Raw genomic sequence first — 23,595 nt, forward strand, 5'->3', positions numbered from 1 at the left:
AAAGCACACATATAGTAAGGAGTTGGTATTAGTGATTTACTATTTACCTTGTACATTGGATTTACAGCAACAAATTAATCGAGTCATGTTTCCATGACCAAAGTTTTCTGAAACAGCACTCAGATTGATCAGACCTAGTTTTAAAGCTACGAATCTTCATTTTTTTTCCCCCCTTCAGAAATCAAAGGTCTGAAAAACACTTAAATAGGCGCAAACATGGCCAGTTTGGGATCCAATTTGATGGGAATCTAATGTAAAACCTCTGAAGCTTTGTAAATCTGGAACGCTTCAGTAGATTGAAAAGAAAAGGCAAAACAGGACCAAACAAGGTCAAGTGCCCTGAAAGCTGCCAGTTTGTGACCATTTTCTACTTAATTGGCACAAAGTTTGAGACACTTGACTGTGACTCGGAGCAGCCAATATTGGCTTAATGCTATAAAAACCATCTCAAGTATCTTCACCCTGTGAGTTGCCCCATTGATCCATTCACCAGTATGTGGCGTAACAATCAATAAGGTAATGGAAAATAGTAATCAATATGTCTCGCTTTCAGATGCTACCCACCTCCAACAGACCAGGTAACAAGGTTACAGCACAAACATTGAGATGTCACGAGACAATCAGAATCACTTTGGAAAAGCATTTTTGACTTGAATGAGGTGTAATTTGTACAACCCCAGATTATCAGAATACATTCACAAAAGTCCAAATGTACACTGAGCTCCAATAGATTATGGAGGGTTATAGTGGATAAGTGGGTTATGATTATTACTAACCCAAAAATATACTCACTGATTGAGCACCAGATCAGCTTCAGTTTCCTCATTCTACAATGCTCTGTTAAGCCTTAAGCAAATTCCCTTAGTCCATAAGCCACTGCTTACCTTAGCAGCAAGTAGGAACCCGGTTGTTAACCGATTGGCGGATCACTTTCCGGGGTTAATAATCTCTACCTCACCCTCCCCCACAATAATAATAATTTGGTCAGTCAATCCACGACTGTTTGTGGGACACCGCTGTGCACAACTGGCTGCCGCATTTCGCCCACAAAATGTACAGTCACTTCACTTCACAGGATATCCTGTGAAGCGCTTTGAGACGTCTCAATAACGTGATAAGACTCTATATCAAAAGCAAGGATTATTATTATTAATTATTATTATTAATTCTCTGCTCGACTCCCAAAGCAAAACTGGCCACTTGTTTGTGTTTGTAGACCCACATCTCACCCTGAGCCAATAGCATCAGGAGTGTGTGTGTGTGGGCGGGATGGGGGGGGGGGGGGGGGGAGTCAAATTTAAAAGGAAATCTATCGACAATGTTAATAATTATGTCACACACTTTCTAAAGATTCGGTGGGATTGCAATAAATTGAGCTCCGCACACGTTTGTATGTCATTTTGATGGGTAAATATTTTGTTAAGAGCAGTCAGTAGGATTGGTTGCCATGGTCACTGCAATACCAATATAATAAGCACTCGTTGGTTGTCAGGCAATTTTCATAATCAATACTACTCCTTGAGCTATGCAGGAGAAGGTAAAAGAGCCAAACTCTTCAGGAAAGGTAGGGAATGCACTTCACGGGAAAGTGGTGCGTTGTTGGAGGTGCCAGCTGAGACGTTAAACTGAGATCCTGACTGCCTGTTCAGGTGAACGTAAAGGTCCCATGGGGTTGTTCGAAAAGTGAAGGGACTTTTACCAGATGTCCGAGCCAACAATCCTCCAGAAACAATCGGCCAATCGCTTGTTGACCATTTGCAGGACATTGCTCTGTGCAAATTGGCTGCCACATTCACCCATAAAATATACTCACTGCACTACGCTTTACAAACCCGGTCGAACACTTTGAGATGTCCTCCCAATATGAAAAGGTACCACATCAGATGCAAGAATTATTAATACCCTTATTTGCCAAGTAAGCAACAGTTTCTTTATTACATTTATGATGAAATCTGCAGGCTAGTAGAAGTACTGTTCAGTTTAGAAATGAAGGGAATCAGCGTCTCTTCAGGTTGTGTAAATAAAGGTGCAAAAACAGGCAATGTTTCAGAACAATACAAACACTTCCTAACAAGGAGAAGGGAAAGGTTATAATACACACGTTGAGAGATGGTGCTGTTTGTGGGTATATATCACCCTGTGAAATCATCACCTTTAGGAACTCAGGAAAGCGTTTTATTCTAACATATATCACAACAAACTACTGCCAAATAAATCGAAGCAAAAGAGGCCACAGAACACCCTTTTCCTTCAGCTCCCGCTGTGGTCGCTCCCCACACGTACATTGCACTGAACCAGGTATCACTTTAAATAAGCTTCAGCCTTCAATTACCTAATTATTAGGCAATGATGATTCATTCCTTTACAACTTCCAAACTGCACACCTCTGGCCTCACACACCAAAAGCCCCAAATTGAGGCATTTTGGAATTGAGGCATGTGTCAATCCACGACTGTTTGTAGTGCGCAATTGGCTGCTGCGTTTCACCTACAAAATTATATAGCCAATTCACTTTACAATTTTATCCTGTGAAGCACTTTAAGACGCCTCAATGACGTAAGGCGACATATCAAATACAAGGATTATTATTATTCGGGGTCAAGACGTTTAGCTGATCCACACAAAAAAAATCACCCGAGTCAAACAAATAGAGTAATCGAAGGGAACTGTCTGAGAGATTTGGAGTTTTCTTTAAACAATACTTTCAAGTCAGGTTTGTCCTTACGTTCATAGTCAAATCTCCACGTCCTAATTCAAAACAACATTTCCCTCCCCATCGAAAATGGAACATCAATGTGCCGACAGAAGACAGCGACAGAGACAAAACAGGTGAAATAACATCAGTGTGTTGAAATAAACATAATCCTGCTTTAAATGGTGAAGGTCTGACTGCCCATTCAGGTTCTGTTGCCTGTATTTACAGAACACGAGCTGGAGAGACACAGTATGAACAGGCTCCGTCCGCATGCTGTCTATTCATCAGTGTGAGTCCAACTGCGCCTCCCCCACCCCGGCCAGGACTGAGGAGTTTATACTGTGTCTCGCGGCGAGCTCACTCTCACTTGGATAATCTTCGAGTCTAGAATCCATTGATGTTTGAGGCTGTGAAGGGAATCAGAATTCCTGGCAACCGTAAAAACCCAGTGCGAACTGTCCTAACCACAGCACGCGGGGGAAATGGTTCTCAACCCAGAGTCCTGGCACTGCTCGAACTATAAACAAATCACAGAGTTCAGCCTCTGCCCTCACCTTACAGTAAAGGCAGAAAGCTGGGTCACACTCCTGCGCTCCCTCACTTTATGCCGAACTACTCGGCAACTGATCCCACTAAAGTACACCATTAAAAGAGCCAGCCAAGAGCTACAGAAACATTTTTTATTTAAAGCAGATTGTTCAAGCAGGCGCTGGACGTTAAGATCACTAAAGTTGGCATTGCTCTAAATAGGAGACTTGAAAACAACTTGTACAGCTCACACGTCCCAAAGCCACAGGCAGCAGGCAAGCACCTCGTTAGCTTGGAACAAAACATGGTTTTGTGGCTCAATCTTTTGCAATTTTACTCTTGGTTGAAAGTGAAATGCTCCATTCCCAGAGTTCACCACATTTATGGCACATTGATTCCCAACCAACCACTCTTCAAGCTCTGATTAACTGGAGGCGAAATGCAGAGACTTTCGTGCTCCTTTGAGCTGATAAGTTGATACAAGGGAATGAAAAAATAGAGCTACAGGACTTTGTCAAGGAGCCCAAGGCTCCTGGGGCCTGGAATTTGGCTTGTTTACTTTGTGGACGGAAATCCAGACACCAGCGGTGACAAGGACACTGCCCTTTCAATTCCTGTACATGCCGGTTGATTTGTTTTCACCACTTGTGACATCTCTATCTGGCTGCACACCGTCCTCAGAACGCCGTGGCCACAAACACAAAGGCAGCCATTGAGGTTAGGACGTAGGGTTGCTGTTGACGTATTTGTGTCCATGTTCTCTTTGGAATTCATAGGACTCGCTGACTATTTAGGTTGAAGGTTCTCAAACGCCAAGGGTGCTTGTTTCTGAGTCGAAATCCCTGATTGTCCATCGCCTTGGGACATCCTCCAGACGTAAAAGGCCGTACAAACGTAATTTGTTGGGCGTTGATGTGTTTTTCACATTTTGTGTGATTAAAGATTTTTCATCCTTTCAGTTGTAACATAAATTTCACAGTACATCAAGGTAAGAAACCTAACTGATGTTCTTAGGAAGAGCGGGTGTCAAGATGAATAAATGGGAGGCAGTAAGTAATGCTACTCTCAGATAGTCAGCAGGGCCCTTTAATTGCTCTGGGACCCTACCCTGTGTGAGGGACGCTGTATAAATGCAAGTTGTTGTCGTTGATCCAGTTAGCCCTCCCCCAGGGCAACAGGCTCAGGCCTGAAAAAGGATCTCAAAAGCAACTCAGCACTTTGCGATTTTATTGGCACTAGCAATAGATGAAATAAAAAGCTGGTCCACTTACAGAGGTAGATTTCTGGTAAAAATACAAATAAAATAATGGAGCCCTCAGAAGCCAAATAAAGAAGCTCCTTACATCCCAGAACATTTATTCAGTGAGTGTCGGGAGCCCAGAAAGCCTGGGAAGGCTCCCATGTTTAATGTTCGGGATGTGTTGAGTGAGCTGATGTGAGATGGGATGACACTCTGGGACACCTCCTTGCGTGAGGAGAGTTGTATAGATGCCAGCTGTTTTTGTGCCAGGGGTGATACAGATGGCCTCAGCACTGTAGATTCTGAATAATAATAATCTTTGTATTTGATATAGCACCTGATCACGTCTTCAAGACGTCTCAAAGCGCTTCACAGGATGTACTGTAAAGTGAATTGACTGTGTATAACCATCCTGAGTTATACTGTTCGAAGTGCTCAGTCACCTTAGCCATTATAGGTATCAGAACTCTGACTCAAAGACCTTCCCATTGAAAGCAATAATCCCCGTAAGCAAAATCCCTCATGACCAGGCCCGTAACTCTTGAAAGAAAGAACCTAAGGTACAACAGTTAAAGTTGATTTTTTTTAACATAAACCCAAAGTCTTTCCTCTTAAATACGGTCCCTCTGGTCAAGATGCAATTTCTGACTGTGCGCTGTTCAGGCACTAATTTTTCAACAGCAGGTTCAAAATATTATAGATTCGGAAGGATTTGTGTTCTCCAGGTGCAGTAGTTCAGTATTAGACCATATGTGATCAACACCATAACTATCTCCTGAAACTTTAGCTTCCCAGGACAGGCTGTTAAGCACATTGCGTGTCCCCAATCTATCAATGATTATCAAGTGGATTGGGGGCACAGAGCCAAGGGATGCAGTCTAACATACTTAAGACTCACTTCTAGGCCATTTAGTTTATACCATTATCTCTGGCTGCAGCACAAGCCCAGGGGCATGTGGCAATGCAATATGCAGCGATGTTATCCGCAGAGCTGGATGTAACCATTTCCTGAAGGCTGTTAGGTTTTCTGACCTCAAGCAAGCCATCATCCCACTCAGATAAATAAGCAATGTCATTTGAACATTGCTGGTCTGTCCAGACCTTACCAAAATAGTGACTTATAATAATAATACTTGCATTTGATATTTCGTTGAGATGCTTCAAAGCGCTTCACGGAACATACTTTATTTTGTGGGCGAAACACAGCAGCCAATTGTGCACAGCAATGTCTCACTTAATTACATTTTAAAATATAATCAATCTAAAATATACTGTGTATAATCCAGACAGCATCTCGGCCATTTGAAGATTTACCAAACCTCTGCTGGTGTTCTCACTTCGAGAAACATAAACTGTAACTAATTCATCAAATTCATACGAAAAAGACAAGTTTAACATAAAACACTGACGTGAGATCTCAGCATTAAATTTTCCCCATAGGGAGACTCCCTGGCTGGCTGGCACCATGTGAATGGAAAGCATTTTATTTAAAAAAACAAGGGCTTGAATTGTGAAGTGAGATATTCAATCACATGGCACTGGGTTACTCACACAGCCAACTCCTCAGTACCCTGGTGCAGAGTTTTAACTAACTTTCCAGCTCTTAGGCGGCCCAGTTTAGCTTGGAAGCAGATGGCACTGCCACAGGTAAACATATCGCATTCGAGCGATCGCAGGGCAGGACAAATGCCAACTCACAGCAGCATTTACGCGAAGTGATTGATCTACAACAAAGCATGAAGTCAGTCATTCACTGACCTGCGTCGAGTGCATGCTGTGAGTTTAGGTCACTTTGTCCTGAAGCCGAGTTATTTCTTCAGTAAAAGATCACTATTCAGCTCTTGTAGCCCAGGGAGAAATTCCCTCCCTCCCTCCCTCCCTCAGGAAAATTACACTTAGAAAAAAGAACAGGGAAGGCTTGTAGATTCTGATTGATCAGTGGAAGTTTCTTCTGCTTCTGATGTTGTCCTGACAACAATCAGGAATGTTTATAGGCCATATGGTCACGTACTTCCAACGTCCTTTGGAGTTTCATGAGCATGTTTTACCTAAATCTGCAGGTAAAAGCCACAGGGTTCAGCAATTCTCTTATCAAGTCAGTATTCCCTAACGCAGGGGTCTCATGTCACACTGAAGGTGGCTAGCAATAATATCCATCCCCACCACAATGGCTATAACCCGCATTGATGTCAACGAGTTGGAATGCAAAAACATACCGAACCTGATCAGGAAACCACTCAGACACTCATACATACACCAGCCCCCCACACACACAAGGTCATGCCAAGAATTTGTTTTAAAACTTCCTGCTTCAATCTCTCACCTGAAGAAAAACTTCAGTATTACAGATGAATCCTGGTACACCAGACGCCGCATTTTGAATCCAAACAGATGCTTTTTGTTTCTAAATAAGAGTATATTTCTATGATCTTGGCAGCACACGGCGAATATTTTAAAGATGCAGCGTATAGTTTTTTCACAGAACATGTAAGATTTCAAAGCAAAAATACTCCTGTACAGAGCAACACCAAAGGGCCAAGATTAAACAGAACACTTTCTTAAGAACTTAATCCTCATCTATTCTCAACATAGATGACAGATTTTATTATTCATTATGCAGTATATTCTCTGGCAGAAAATACTGTGACAAAAAAAAAACCCTTATTGCTGACAAATAAAAAAAACCTGACATTTCTAAATAAACTAAACCAACCCCCCCCCAAAAAAATGTATTGTTTCCTTTGACTACGCCTTTGAATACAATAATATAAAAAATGACTCAGCTCCTGATTCATCATATCTCTACTTTAAAGCGAAGAATAAAACCCGAATGACTGACCTCGAGTAATACAACAGCAGCAACACTTCCCCAGTAACTTTTTGAAGCAGCATTGACAGACACAACAATCTTTGCCCGCTCTCATTCTGTCCCAGCATTTCTCATGGCAGGGATAGGCTTGTGGTGGAGGGTTTGCACATTAGACGTTAACAGGAGCTGTAGCTGAGATGGACTGGTCTCTTCTTCCCTTTCTCTCAAACCTGCTCTGTGGTGAGTAGAGGCACACAGAGACTTCCCAGTTTCAGGGTGGAGCCTAGCTTAGCCTGGGCTATTGCAGGAAGCCTTCTTTTGTCAGCGTTCAATACAAATACTATGGTGGCATTGCGCAACAGATGGCTTGGAAAAATGACAGCTCTTAAAACGGTTCGAGCCAATGGCACAAATGTCACTGATACCAGGCACGGCTCAAACGTCGTTTAAGACAGTGCGAACTGAAAGTAAAGCCGACTGAGTGAAGCTGCGAATGGGATCGCAGACCACGACTCAAGATTGTGGATGAATTAATTGTACCTAACTGCTCAGTTTTAACCGAAGGTATTTTGAACAGACGCACACAGAAAAGTTACTCATGTGAATAATTCAGTGAGAACGTCTTCGGAACTACGCTAACGTCTCTGACTGCATAAAACCACGTACAAAAACTGTTCAATCCTTGAAATTTGCTGTGTGCCATTGGCTGCCATGTTTCGCTCACAAAAAGCGCTGTCACTACACACTACAGTATATTCTATGAAGCGCTTTGACACACTTCACGACTCAGCGACGTGATAAGCCGCTATATCACACGCAAGGAATGCTATTATTTCAAAATGGTTCCGTTTGAGGCAGAATTATTTTTCCCCCAGAAGCCGCGTTGGTTTAAAAAAACATTTTAAGGTGTAAAAGATTACAGCTCACACAATGCAAGTTCAGAACGTGATGGTAAAATTATATTAATTTAAAAAGCAATGCAAATACCTACTTCTGTCTTGATAAGTAAATTACAGTCCTGACAGATAGATTATGCACAGATCACTTACTACTGAACAGATGCTTTTTATGAACAAAATGACAAACTATTTACCAAAATTACTTTTTGTCCGAGAAGCACTTGTAATAATTGGGGAGAGAAAGGAGTAGCGTGTTTTCACCCATAAATCTACCGTGTCTTTCATTCAGATGATGCTGTGAGAAGCTCGCCGGATAGCGCTTACTGTTGAGCTCTGCGGTTTTAGTTGCTTAAACTCCAGCAATATCCCAAGGCACACTCTGGAGTCCCCAAGCCTTGGCTTCTGCCTATCTGCATTAATTGCTCTCTGGAATTATGTGAGCAGGGTCCTTCACAGGGAGAACGTGCATATTCCATTCCAGACATAAGAATTTTTTCCATGTAAGCGGCGTACATCGAATTCTGTCTAAATACTCTTCAGCACAAAACAGCTGCCATGTTTGCCTACAATACACAATCACTACACTTGACAGCAATTACCTGTAAAGCACATAGAGGCTTCAAAATGATCAAATGGTTGTTACATTATAAAATTGGTTACTGACTTCATGGCTGTTTGCTGTGCGTCGCTGTGCGCAAATTGGCAATCACAAAACACTTTTCAGTACATCTTGCAAAGCGCTTTGAGTCATCCTCCTGATGTGAAAGGTGTTGTATCAAATATAATGATTATTCTTTATCCTTTTCAATTCAGGATTATTATGGATAATATTAGGACCCAAACCCATCAGTGTACCGGTTTGAAGGCAGTGTTGTGACATTGCTAACTTGCTAAACCCCTGCCGTTTTGGTTCTACATTTTCTTCTCTTCAAGATCAAACTATTCCGCTGTTCTCTCTTTCCTGTCTGGAGGTGTTTAATTGAATTAGGGACACGGAATGTTATTGCACCACTGAGAGACTGCAGAAAGGCAGTCTCTCAGGAAAGTGGAACACTATGTTTGATTTTTAATCCTCAAATGCCCTTCGCGACAGTTGTCCTCATTTCCCAATGATAGAATAGCTTTATTGCAACATCTTGTGTCACTATAGTTGGTTATCCTTACTGTTTGAAATCAAGATTTGATATTACAAAAAACTTGCAAATACACACATGCAATCTTTGCATTGAATGCATTGCTTCCTGTATTGTGCAATTAAATAAAGCTGCTCACTTCTTCCAGTAGTAGACCTTCCTGCACAACACCTAACCTCTCTCGCGTTCCACCTTTAATCTACTAGTCAGCTTTCCATATAATCAAATTCAATTTACGCAAATCTGAAACACAAATATTAACCAAAACCCAGTTTATCTGTGATCAGTTTAAACAGTCAGGCTATTCTGCTGAAATAATAAAAATAATAGTAATCCTTGCATTTGACGGAACCCCTTTCACGCCAGGAGGAAGTTTCAAAGTGACGCCCGTTCAAACTCCTGTTGCCCCAGGAAAATATTATTTCATTATTTATCAGCTCTGTAAACAGAGCGGAGTCCCAGCAACTCAAGGGTGATGAAGGAATCCTGATTGGTGCGCATTCAGATTTTTTATTAAGGAATCCCGTTAAAAAATACCGTAAATTAGACCCGACTGTTACTGGAAAGCACCAGCCTGGCTCAGTGGGCTGCACACGTTTCTGGGAAGTCGAGGAAAACACAGAAAAAGCATCTGCAAAGTTACAGTTGCGGGGTTTTTTGCAGTTGACTTGGTTTTTTTTGTTGATGGCAGACGCACATTTGCACAAACAGCCTGGCTGAATCACGAGTGAGTGATGGACATGTCACTATTCTCTGCAATGTTTCCAATCGCCCTGTTCCTCACCAGACATTTTTCAAATAACTACAATTTCGAAGACGGCTTTAATTTGACGAGACCCATTCTGCGGAAGGTCGATCTTTATTTTTTTCTTTAAAAAGGTTGACCTCCCTCGCCTCCTTGAAAACCCGTCTCAAGACCCTCCTCTTCGACCCTGCCTTCAATCACCCTCCTTGCCCCCCCGCCCCCCCCACCCGCTGCCCTTCACTCTCCCCAAACTCAACCCCCAGCTTGGCTCCGAAACACTGAATGTCCAGCGCCTTGCGATGTCCTCCCGACGTGAAAGACGCTTTACACACGTAACGTTGTTGATCTTACAATGGAAGTTATGATCATACCAGAATATCATGATTCTGTGTGAACAGAACACAACAGTAAGATCAACAGAGAAAGGGTTAAAGCCACAGAACCATCTCCTGAAACAACTACTGAGAAGAGACCCTCCACCTCGACTATCAACTAGTTTTTCCACATTCCAAGGCCTAAGAGATGACAAGGATCTCATTAGTGTCACAGTGGTTTCCGCAGTATCATAAAGCAGCAGGAAGGCATTCTCCAGACTAAAGTTCTATCCACATTAGCCGAGCTCCTAACACACCCTGTGACTGGCCTCCCATCATCTATTCTCTGATTGCTTCCGGTTTTCAGAGAGACTGAAGCGACAAAATGCAATGACTTAATATTGAGCTAAATTATCCCAGCACAATCTCTCCCACCCACTCGCCCCTTCTTTGTGAATATAGTCTTACGATAATAATAATCCTTACACTTGATATAGCACCTTATCATGTCGTTGAGGCATCTTAAAACAGCTTCACCAGAATATATAGGGTGACCAAAAAGTCGTGATGATTATCTAAAAAAANTCATAATTTCTCTAAGACTTATTAGACATTGTGTGGTTAAAAANTTGTTTTATTGTTATCTGACTGGCCAAGGAGGGAAACAAATAATTAAGGGCAGAGCGGGACTGACAGAGACAAAGAGACAGAGACAAAGAGAGAGAGAGTGAAAGGGATTAGGAATAAAATAGACAACAACAACTTGTATTTATATAGCGCCCCACACACAGGGCTTTAGACAGCAGGAGTGAGAAAGGAAAACAGTATAGATTATAAAACCAGGCAGCACATACTGATTGAATCCAGAGCAAAGATAGGAAAGCAGGGAAATGTAACGAGACACTTAACAATTAGCTGAAACGGGCAGAATGCAGGGAGGAGTGAGCGCACGCACAGCAAACATCAGGGTTGGACAACCTCGGAAAATGAGCACAGACACAAAAAGCCTGGAAACCCGACCCAGTGAAGGGAAGCTGGGGAGAGGAGGCAGGGAAGGTTGAGGACATTAGAGATAAAAAAAAGAGCTATTCAGCAGTACGGCATCCAAGAAAGTGGGTTAGAAATTTCCACAGGATCTCGTGCTCTTTATTCATCTTTAACGCTGCAGAATCTCAGAGGACCGGTCTCTTCCTCAGGTAATAATCTAATACAGTGAATGGCACATTGCCGTCAATCTCCATTCTCTGATGATCCAGTTTAATTACCATACTGGGCTGTAATGTAGACGGACATTATAATATCGGTTTACTCTCAGTGGTATTCTAGTAATTAACAGCAGCTGAAAAAATCTCAAGTGGATATCACCATTTATATATAGAAGGGAAGAACCTTGCATTTGGTATAATGCCTTTCATGTTGGGAGGCTGTCTTAAAGTGCTTTCCCGGGATTCACTGTAAAGTGTAGTGACTGTATATTTTATCGGCAAACCTACAAAAGAATCCCAAATATAGTTCACAGCCAGGGGACTTTTAACTCCGTAAGAGATAATAGATTAAATACGTGAAATAGTTTAACGTTTCATTCTGACTTTGAGATTGATTGGAATTCAATGCGATTGGGGTTTAGCGGGACAGCTATATGAGATTATATGCATCACTTAGCAATTGATATTCAGAAACTATGTTAAAAATGTTTTGTTTGCCTCACAACATGAAGTGGCATCTGAATATAGACCTCTTATCTCTCAGGCTGCACACCAGCTGACGTCTCCTAAGAAAACAGAAGAGAGGTGGAATGCAAGAGCGAGTTGGTTTGAACACCTCGGGGTGCTGGGCCGTGCTCCAATTTTGGTGGATCTACCTAAATTTAGACGTGTCAAACTGGTAATTTCACAAATTTAAATGCAGGAAAATCTGGTTCACCAAAAGCTTTCAGACTTTATTTTTTTTTAACTGGGTGGCAATGTAGAGAATAGTACGAGGTAGAAAGGTGTTTTAACTGGAAGATCGTCTCCTGAGAGAAAGTAAGGGTGACAACTGGGGTGCTAATGCTACTTATATAAGTCTAACTGTGGCCTGATTAAGACTAAGCACAAAATCTGATACCCAATGGTCTGTAGGGCTTAGTACAAAATCACAGTCCAACACTTTTAACCACTAGCCTGTTAGGGAGTTCGGCTACATTTTCCGTGACCAATTTTCACATGAACTGACTATGAACGAAAAATCAGTGCAAATAAAAAAAAATCTTGCAATTTTCAGAAAATGTTGGGCAAAATACACGTACAAATTTGGCCTTCAATGTTTATTCGGAGTTCTTATTTCAAATTCTTTGATCTTGGATTCCTTGTAATCCCCTTGTGAATTAGAAACACAAAGGCTGACATTCATGAGGGGACAGTTATTCCTGGCTTTCACTCGGCAACATCGAAAGGTATGTTTTTTTTACTCCTGCTGTAAGAGTACAGTGACCTAAAAAAAACACTGCAGCCAATAAACTGCAGGAATAAAACAACAGATGGTTCTTTGCTCAGGTACCCTTCAGAACTTTGGCGCATGGTTAAAAGAAGTAGGACACTTTGTTTTTTATATAAAAATAGGACACCATAATTTTGCAGATCCGCAATAATCATAAATCAAACTATTTTGGATTACGAGCTAACGGTCCCCGGATACCTGTGCTGAAGCAATGAACCCGAGGAATGATGGCGTGGACTACATTAGTAAGCTGTACGTTTAAAGTAGGAGGACAAGCGGAATAATGGTGCCAAAGAGAGGTGGAATTGGACAAGAAGTAGGGCATGTGTGGAAGCCTTAACCAAACGAATGATCATTTGATCGGTGTCGCTGAAAGGAAAACTTGCAACTGTTGGAATTCTGAAAAAAAATGTGTCTTTAATTTTTTAAATAAAATTTTTTTAAAAAAATATTCAATTACTTTTTTTTATAAAAGCGTATTCTGTGAACCACTTTGATTACTAATTATAAAAATCACACGTTTCATCCAGCAAATATACAGTCACTGCCCTTCAAGGTATATTCTGTGAAGCGCTTTGAGACGTCTCGAAGGCGTGATAAGGCGCTGTATCAAATGCAAGGATTATTATTACTATTATTATTAAAATAGAAAACGCTACAAATGTACACCAGGTCAACAATCAACAGCTAAAGAGGGAGTAACTTAAATTTTTCAGGAGAATCTTTCAACAGAGCTAAGAACAGATGTCGAATGGATGCAATGGATGTGTTTTTCCTCTTATAGGAGAAAAAACAGGTTAATAAAAGAAAAGTTATGATGAAACTCACTTTCACTGTAATGTACTTAAAGGCTCTTACAGTTCATAATAAATTACACACTTGGCAGAACTGGTACACCTGCTCCTCTTCTCAAAACAAAATAAACCTATAAAGCACATATGCTTATTCAGTAAATATTCCTCCTAGTATTGTAATAGCCACATAGTAGACCTATTCATGCACATAATATAGCACCCAAGCCATTTTCTTAAAGGTTATGTAAACCATTCCAGCAAAGACTTTTTCCAGTTATAACTAATAAGATGGGATGGTCCAAAAACGTGCACATAGCCCCCAAAAAATACATTTTGTTTACGGTACATTGAATATTCAACACTACAGGTGAGGATGTATTAAAAACACGCAAACATTAAGTGGGGCCCCACCTTAATTGCAGTTTATGAACGCAAATTACAGCTAAGACGAAAAACAAATTAAAGTAATAATTAACAGTGACACATTTATGAGATCTCTATTGTGCAATTGCAGTCAGTCAAACAGTAATTGGGAAACGTGGTCACACATTCCTCTCGGTCAACTCATTACCAAAGTGTAATTAACTTTTGTATTGAGCGCATTTGTTTTTGTGAGCATAAATAAGAAAGTGTTTTCCCGCTTCTACCTTCAGACCATCTCCCTTCCCCTCAGGCCTAATCTTTTTCATTCTGGCTTAATGAGCAAACGCACCGCCTGGTACAGAACAATTACGAGAGAGCAAGAAAACTCATGTTGGTTTTCTCCAATACGTTGGGTCCATTTAAATCATAAATGTCCTATTTGTGTAGGCTCAAAGTGGGTTGTAAAATACAGCGTGTGTTGGTTTAGCTGAGGAAGAAGTGTGGGTAATGACAGGTTCGCCTCAGTGCCTTTGCTGAGGAGTGGGGGAGGAGAAAAGGAGGAGGAAAAGGTAACAGCGGAAAATCATTCAGCAAAGATTTCCACTTGCTATTCAGTGTCTCTCTCCTGTAAAGCGTGGGGGGGTGTGGGGAACATGATTGGGTTATTTATTGCTGTTAAAGCTTACACAGGTCAGTAACTCACTGAGGTCACCTGCAAGGAATTGCCACATTGGAAGGGATATTAAAATTCTGATGACTGCCAGTGATGACGGAACCAGATAATAATAATAATAATCCTTGCACAATGACTACAGTACCTTATCACGTCTTCGAGACGTCTCAAAGGGTTTCGCAGAATACACTGTAAAGTGAATTGACTGTATATTTTGGGGGCGAAACATGATATCCAGTTGCTTTCAGATGAAGAGGCGAGCAAATAAAAGGGTTCAACTCAACGCTTACCATGGAAACTGAATTGCTCATTTCTTTTTAAATGGTGGAAGTCACGTGAATTTGTTCCCTGGACGATCACACAGAAATAGAACTTGCTGGATTTAGTTTGGGAGTGCTTGGCAGGAACACAGTTGGTTTAAATAATATTTGATTTAACCAATGCCAAATAAAATGTCCAAAATAAACTGGTAATGTTCACTACTTTACCCTTTTAACAGAGACGGGGAAAGCTATGAATTAGTGGCAGCTTTTCAACAGTCTCCAGCAATCTGAGCCAAGAAGTTAATATAGAAGTGCCTTCACACGTACCCATGTGTTTACTAACAGCCATGATACAGAGCTGGTTAGAGTACTATACCGTCCTGTAGGGGAGCGGTTAGAGCACTCGCCTCACAAGAGGTTCCTGGGTTCGATTCCCGGACAGGACGAAACCTTAGACAAACTTCCTTTAAATCTCCACATGCCTCTGTTTACCTAGCAATAAGTATGAACCCGGTTAGTCGATTGCCGGATCGTTTTTCCGGGGGTGATGTTACATCCCTTCAAAATAAATAAATAATAATAATAATAATTTGGTGACTCCATCTGTGACTGGTTGTGGGACGCTGCTGTGAGCAAATAGCTATTGCATTTCACCCACAAAATATACAGTCAATTCACTTTACAGTATATTCTGTGAAGCGCTTTGGGATGCCTCAAAGACGTGATAAGACACTAATCCAATGCAGGGATTATTATTATTATTATATACAGGTGTTCTACAATGCAGCACTTTTCCTGTTGCAGTCTGGAGCAAATGCAAGGTAACCTGCTTCACACTTGTTCATAACCGAAGAGAGTTGAAATTCGCTAAATTGCGCAAGCAGCACATTTTATCTCGAATAAGTCTCGTTTAAAAATAGTCGCTGTTTTACTGAGCTGCCTTTTCATTTGATGCATGAAAAGTTCTCGCACAAAGGTGATAATCGTTGCTCTTCAAGGACAGCAGCAAGTGACTGCAGATCACCTTTGCAATATTTTTGTTGTTTAATGTAACACAAATACTCCTTGCATTTTATACTTATATTTCACATTGGGATGACATCTCAAAGCCCACAAAATATACAGTCATATACACTTTACAATATATTCTGTGAAGCGCTTTGAGATGTCTCAATGACGTGCTAAGCTTTTATATCAAATGCAAGGATTATTGTTGTTATTATGTTGACAGCCAATAGGGCCCTCTAGTGGAAACTGTATTAAGAAGATGTAAAAAGGCAAACAAGGAAAAGTGACTTTGCTTACTTTAGCCTCTCTGACAACCTTATTGCAATGGAATCATAGAATTACACAGCATAGAAGGAGGCCATTCGGCCCATCGTGTCTGTGCTGGCTCTTTGAAAAGAGCTATCCAAATTTTAACCCAACGTGAACTCCTGTCACAGGATCCAATTGTATTTGGAAGAACTTCAAATTTTTCTCTCTATTACATCCAAACTAGTAAATTATTACAAGCTTTTTATCACCTTCATTACCAGCCTTTTCAGAATGTTATTGGTTTTAAATTGACATTTCACGAATTTCCATTCTTATCCTGTGGTCTTACCTACTTATTTGCTTTACTTTGAAGTCATCGTTTCCATTAACTCATCTGTGTCATATCCTTCAATAAGAAATGCTCTTAGCTTCCTTTCATTTAATCTGATATGAACGTGTGTGCGCCAGTACACAGAAAAACTAATGGATTAGAGATCTGAAGTGCAGAAAGTGCTAATAAAACTTTGCATTTTCCCATGTCCCTTCCCCACAAAAGCCTTTGTGTGGGTTGGAGAGGACTCCGATACAACTTGTTCCTCAGCCTTGAAATTCAAAATGCCGTCACTTTTGACCTGAGATTGCAGAACCAACATCAAATAAAAATTCACCCCTCAAATCCATTCAAGTCAAGTGTGGTTCAGTGAGTGCTGTCTTCACTCTTCGGTTAAATGAAGCGCTTTGAGACGTCTCAGCGACGAGATAAGGCGCTGTATCAAATGGAAGGATTAGTCTAATTATTATTATTAATATACAATATCCACAAAGTGGAAATCACAGTGAGTGACTTGAATCAGGTTTGTACACATCGCCTTTTCGACCCCCAAATATGCTTTCATTCAGACCATTGGTTGTAATGTGATGGCATTTAGCAGCAATAAGGTTTGCAATCCCGTGGCCAGATCACACAGTATCCCCAAGAACTTTGCTTGCAATGACTGAGCATTTTACACAGCACTCCAGCAACTCACACACAATCAGAAACAGCTGAGGCCGAGGACAACTTTAGCGCAGTGACTATAGATTACTTTAGCAGGAGTCGATTAGACAGAAACATTTACTCATGCTACTTTAAAGCTACAACGCTCCAGTCCTCAATGTCGTTTTCTGACGACGAGTCAGGATTCCCACTTCATCAAATTAGCAGCAAAAGCGATTGAAACACAAACAGTTCTATTTCAGCGCCGAATGATTAAAAAAAAAATTTGTTCCTTTGCATAGCAAACAGAGAGCCGAGAGAGAGAGAGAGAGAGCAGCATAGATCAAACCAGAAAACGTGCACAAGTAAAAGGGGAGAAAGAAAAAAAATAAACTATATGCTGTGGTCCTACAGATCTAAGCCATGTGGTGTGATTCGCTAAAGAGTGTGTTTTTTCAGCTGTATCGGGACTTCTTTCCATAAACTCCTCTGATTCTATTAGTGCAGAACATAGGGTGAGCGAAAAAAAACAATTAAAACACTTTAAAATGCCATTTCAGGGCACTTTTACTATTCTAGTTTTGAAGTACCGCATAGCTACCATGAAAAATTGTAATAATCCTTCCATCTGATATAGTGCCTATAACATCAAAGCCCCTCACATGTAATGACTGGCAACTGTAGTGACCGTGTCTTTGTAGTTAACTCGGGACTGAAACAGAGAAGATAACATAAGGAGATATAATTAAACACTGTGCTCCCTCCCTGTGCGTGTGTGGGGTGGGGGGGGGAGGGAGAAATCATCAACATATAGCACACGTTCAAATTATTTGATAGTACACACATAACCAAACTGTAAATAACAGGACCTGGTCACGGGAAACATAAGCTGCTGGTGCGCAGGAGACACATACTGTATAAAAAAAAGCAAATAACTGTAAATATGTGGTCCCTACAAAGTTCTCTGCTGAACAATAGACATGTTACATACCCATCAATCACTTAATAGGAACTCACAATTATAGCATGTGCTGACAGCTCACCATATGAGGCCTTCAATTAGCCGAGTTTTATTGCAGCAAAAGGCATAAAAACATTACGACTGATTGCACACTGAAATGTCCTCCTTCGCTCCACGGGCAGACGTGGAAATCCATTTAAAATGATGCAGTTTCACAAAGCTATGCTCCGGCTGAACCGAATGACCCTCGAATAGGCTCCAGTCTGTCTCTCTCCCTGATCCCGGGCCAAAGCAAGCATTTAAAGAGTCTATTTACCTTTTCCAGATGGGAAGAAACATTCCATCTCCACACTGCTGCGGGAGTGTGATATGCAGAGAGTGCTGCTGGGGACCAGGCCTTCGGAAGGGGGGCTGCGGTCTGTCGTTCTGACCAGGCACCACCCGGGTCGCTCGCTGGGTCTCTCCAGCAGCTCCACAGTCTGCCCTACTTGGATGCTGAGTTCACTGGTGTTGTTCGCTACGAAGTCTTGCAACACGACCGTCAATTCACACCCTCCTGAAAGCTGATGGGGGGAGAGAGAGGAGAACGATATTGTAGCAAAGATATACAACAACAACTTGCATTTATATCGCGCCCTTCACACGGGCAGTGTCTCGGAAAGCTTTTTTATCTATCCAAATATATATATATACATATATATCTAGTGGGGCATATATATCCAATGCTGTTGAATATACAACGTTAATTATTATTGATGGCATTTCATAAGACAACGTTTAGTCCACATTCAACTTTGTCGTAGAAAAGACATCTTGTTCTTCAACCATCCTCTGGATTTTCTTGCTTAGCATTTTTCCTTTGTATCACAATAAGGGTTGAGAAAATCAACCTAAAAAAAACAACTTTTAGACATATCTAACGGCCGAACAGAAATGCACAGATTCATGATAGCAAAGGGCAGCTCAGAACAATTCACTGGGTCACGTGTCTTTAACCAGAGAGTAATTGACGATTTGAACGAGTTGCTAGAAAAGATTGTTGGGAACAGCTTGTTGGACTCATTTAGAAACGGTTTGATTTTGTAATGGGAGGACGGTAGGGGTGGGCGTTCTGGAAGGCCAAGATCTAAATGGGCCAAAGGATCTCCTCAATCCAAACTGATCTTACAATCCCGTGTGCAGCTCGTCTTTGGTCTCCCTCCCACCTCTCTGCCTTCCCTCACCCCTACACCACCCCTCCCCCCATGCTCGGACCCCGACATCTGACTGTTCAGCGCTTTGGGACATCCTCCCGACGTGAAAGGCGCTCTATAAATGTAATTTTGGAATTGTTGTTTCTTGAGCTTTTATATAGCTGTAACAGTTATCGTACTGAAGACTGCTGGAAGGGGTAAGAGGATGAAAGCGAGAGAGAGAGAGAGAGAGAGAGAGAGAAAGAGAGCGTGGCAAACTCAGGCTCAAAGTTTTCCGATAACAAAAACACTAGAGTTTTACTCCCAGTCTGTGATACAGTATTACACCAGCTGTTTGGCTGAACTCGTTTCATTGCTTTATGACCCCATCCATCATATTTATTGGCAGTAATAATGAGGGCGGATTGCATGATTACTGTAATACTAAAAGTTACATCATAGGAAATGTTGACCAGTGCATCCCTCCCGCCCCCCCCATTAGCACAGTAATTGCCTTTTAAAAAAAAGCTGAAAACAGCTAATTCTTTAGCTCAGTAAAGGGTATAATGGTGGCTCTAATCACTATCGCAGAAACAGACAAGTAACCAGAAACCACTATCAGGAACTTTTTGTTTAAGCAGCCACCAAACAAGCGAACAAGTTTCACTTGTAAATATTTATGTGAGGAACTATCGTAAAGCAAACGTCAAAGAAACCAGTGAAGAGGCATTGGTTTTCCAGCGAGGAATTTTCCGTCATCAACTGCGATGAATAACAGTGACTATCTTTGGCATCAAGCACTGGCGATCGATCCCTTGCTGGTCTGCAATCTCAGTTAACACAAGTAGTGGAAGCCCAGAAGCCTTCTGCCAGACATCTGACTGCACGAGCTCAAAGGAACAATTCGGAATTAACAATTCTAACCTTGCAGTGAATTGATCGATTCAATCGATTGAATTGATAATTTCCGTGACGCGTTAAACAGCAACTTTTTTTTATTCCCGCCACCCCCCCCCCCCCATAGATCTCGACCACCCAACACAGCTATTGATGTCTCTACACTGTGGTTAACGGGACCTGATCACGTATCCTGTAACCTTTTGTGCTGAAGAATTGCTTAGAATGACTATCTTATAATAATAATACTGGCATTTTAAAAAACAGAGGGATTAGGGGATATGGGGATAGGGCAGGTAATTAGAGTTAGGTCTGAAGATCAGCCATGATCTTATTGAATGGCGGGGTACAGGCTCGAGGGGCCGAATGGAATACTCCTGCTCCTAATTCTTATGTTCTTATGTTCTTATTTGATATAGTGCCTTATCACGTCATTAAGATGTCTCAAAGTGCTTCACAGAATATACTGTAAAGTGCAGTGACTGTGTAGTTTGTGGGCGAAACATGCAGCCAATTGTGCACAGCAGTGTGCCACAAACGGTCATGGATTGCGTGACCAAACTATTATTATCATCATTTTTTGGGGAGGAATTATTACCCCTGGAATGGATCCGCCAATCGACTGATAACAGGATTCCTGCTTACTCAACCCAAACTCACTGCCGTCCATTATAACTCATTATTATTGCTTATTATCTTAGATTGGTACTTGCTCAAGAGCCGACACTGCAGGGAGTAGAACAAGCATGAGATGGAATAAAATTGCGGTTTCTTTCTCGTCGACATCAGCTTCGAACACAGAAGTCGCACGACAACAGCTGAAATGTGTTATTAATAAGAAAGAAAATCCAAATGAACCTCACGACTTCCCAACTTAACCATTCAACAACTGTTTGCCATATAATGCTCATCATTCATGATTGAGACTTGAAGCTGAAGAGACCGGGTGGAGACACTTAAAAAGTAGGTTCTTCCCTCTCTTTGCGCTACAAATTAACCCTCAAACCGTAGGAAATCGAGGGCAGTGATTCCAAGGCAGAGAGAGGGGAGAGCCTTGGAATGCCTGGTTCATCAGTCGGCAGAAATTAGGTTTAACAGTTGGCCAACTGGAGAATATAAAAAGCAGGACGGACACACTTCAATGCGGCCAACTGTGGCTGATGAAGTCTTTGAGCACGAGATTCCCATGATACACACAAAACAAAATCCATGCAATAAGACAGAAAAGCATTGTCTGAGCTTATTTTCCTAAACGACTGTATATTCCTTTGGGTTTCCCCTTTCATATTGCACAAGAGTCACAAGGTCCCTAGCTGGTGGTAAAGAAGTGAATCTATACCAGAAAACAGCTTTTTTTAAAAAAAAACACAAAGTACAGCAAATTATAAAAGATACAAAACAATTCCTACCTCTCCACGATTACTTTTATACAGTCTTGGAATATCACACAGCGAAAGCCAGGGCCACTCATTGCCTACCAGCCATTGCACACTTACGACACGAGGGGCACTTACTGCCAAGCAAACACTGTTCACCGTGCAGGAGCTCTGCAGAGAATTGAACTGCTCGAAGCACATAGAGAAGCCCTGTGTTGTAGTAAAGCGAGAGGTCACATGCTGAACTGTGGTCTCAAAAGGAACTCTTCATGACCGATCGGAAGTGATACAAGCGAGCAGACAGCAGCTCTGTTTTCACCGCTTTGCAGCCTTCAAGACCTAATGATCATCTCCTCTTGCACTCAAAATCCTGCCCAGTCAAATCTTGGAACTCTGACAAGTTCTCCACAGAGGAGGACGTATGCTGAAATAAAACCTCTCTTATTACAGTTGGATTTACCCTGGAGCATAATATCACCAAAGCTACAAATACTGGAGAATCTGGGATGGTAAATAGCAGAGAGAGAAAGGGAGAGACAGAGAAGGGGAAACAAAAACTGGAAAAAATTGGAAGGCGGAGAGAAGGAAGCAAGGTCATTTATAAAGAAATGTGCCAATAAAATGAGGAAGAAAATCTTGAGTTTTACTGTATGTATATTAGAGACTTTCGGGCACATGATCTTAAAGGTTGTTCTTGAAGGTTTCCTTCAAAGAATTTTGAATCCTGATCATCGAATAAATTCCACTCAATGCGCTCCATCCAGCACATGAACCCAAAAGACTTGGTTTGCATTGAGCTACTGTGGAGATTTTACAGTCAAGTCAAGCAGTTCAATCTACTACTTTTCCAATTTTAATTCCAAGCGAATATACTGTATCACAAATCACTGGGTGGTTTAGTTGCAATTCACTTAAGAGGTAGCACCAGAGCTATCAACATCAGGAAAACATTTGGAGCAAAATACTGTATCGTAAACCTATTTTACGATAGAATGGCATTTAACCCACAGACTGCCACACGATCTGCGGAAACTTCCTTCCCTATGGGGGCTGGCTGGCACGTTCATGCTATTTTACCTCATGTTGCACCTTATATTTCCATCCTCATTCACATTCACTGCAAATTCAAACGAGTTAACTATTAATCCCATTCCATTAATCCCATTGTTGTTTGCAGGACATAGATGGATGCAAATTTGCTGCTGTCTCTGCCTGTGTATCATTCACTTTCAATTGATTTCATTCTGTCTCATCCTTTGACACTTCTCTTTTAGGTGAACTTCCCCTTATGGAAGAAAGTAGTTTTGAAACTGAAAAAGACGGTAGTACAGTAAAAGTTATTCTTTTACCAAGTTTCATTACTACTAAAAGCAGAATTTAAAACTAAAAACAAGGGCCCCACGTGTCTAATCTCACTCTTTGCTTTTTATTCAAACTGTTTGGATTTTTATGCATGAGGGAGATGGGATTAGAGAGGTATAGGAGCTGGGAACAGAAAGGATGGGAGCTTGTGTCGAGTATAAACACTGACACAGACTAGTTGGGTCAAATGGCCTAGTTCCAAGTTGTATCACTCTATGCCAAACCCTTGTAACTATACACAAATGCCACCTCTACCACGTTGTTTTTTTGAACTTTGAAATGTTCATGTACCTCAGCACTCACCATCCATTATGTGTATTAGTTAGTTAGTAAGTTAGAAGATTTTTTTTTAAGTTGACTATGGATTTTAATTTAATGTACATTTAAATGTCATGGTGTCACCTTTAATAACAGCAGCAGGATGTCAGGTGATTTACTCTCAACGTGCTTCGCGTTTCAGCCCCTATAAAAGTTGTTGAGACCCAGTCCCGTGTTTTACAAGTTGCACTAAAGCTCTGCACATAAATAATGTTATGCAAACTTCTGCGGCTGATTATCAGGAAGGCGTAAAACCATTTACCAGGCAATCTACTGACTAAAGCTTGTATTCATTGCAGGAAAAGGGCAGATGCACCACATGCAAGTACAGTATGTACTGCA

General features: G+C 41.3%; 1 protein-coding gene across 3 annotated transcripts in view; it reads right to left on the reverse strand.

Moving 5' to 3' along the window:
* Positions 1 to 23,595, reverse strand: part of kalrna (kalirin RhoGEF kinase a) — a 102,526-nt gene that overhangs the window by 19,265 nt on the left and 59,666 nt on the right. For 2 of the 3 annotated variants that reach the window (XM_042336312.1, XM_042336313.1), the window contains one exon: positions 18,445 to 18,691. In XM_042336312.1, the coding sequence (XP_042192246.1) occupies positions 18,445 to 18,691 (247 nt within the window). Of the gene's footprint in view, positions 1 to 7,302; positions 7,500 to 18,444; positions 18,692 to 23,595 lie in introns of those variants that run through there. The other variant, XM_042336314.1, reaches the window with a different exon arrangement.

Source organism: Callorhinchus milii, unplaced genomic scaffold (genome assembly GCF_018977255.1).
Source record: "Callorhinchus milii isolate IMCB2004 unplaced genomic scaffold, IMCB_Cmil_1.0 Scaffold6, whole genome shotgun sequence".
NCBI lineage: Eukaryota > Metazoa > Chordata > Chondrichthyes > Chimaeriformes > Callorhinchidae > Callorhinchus > Callorhinchus milii.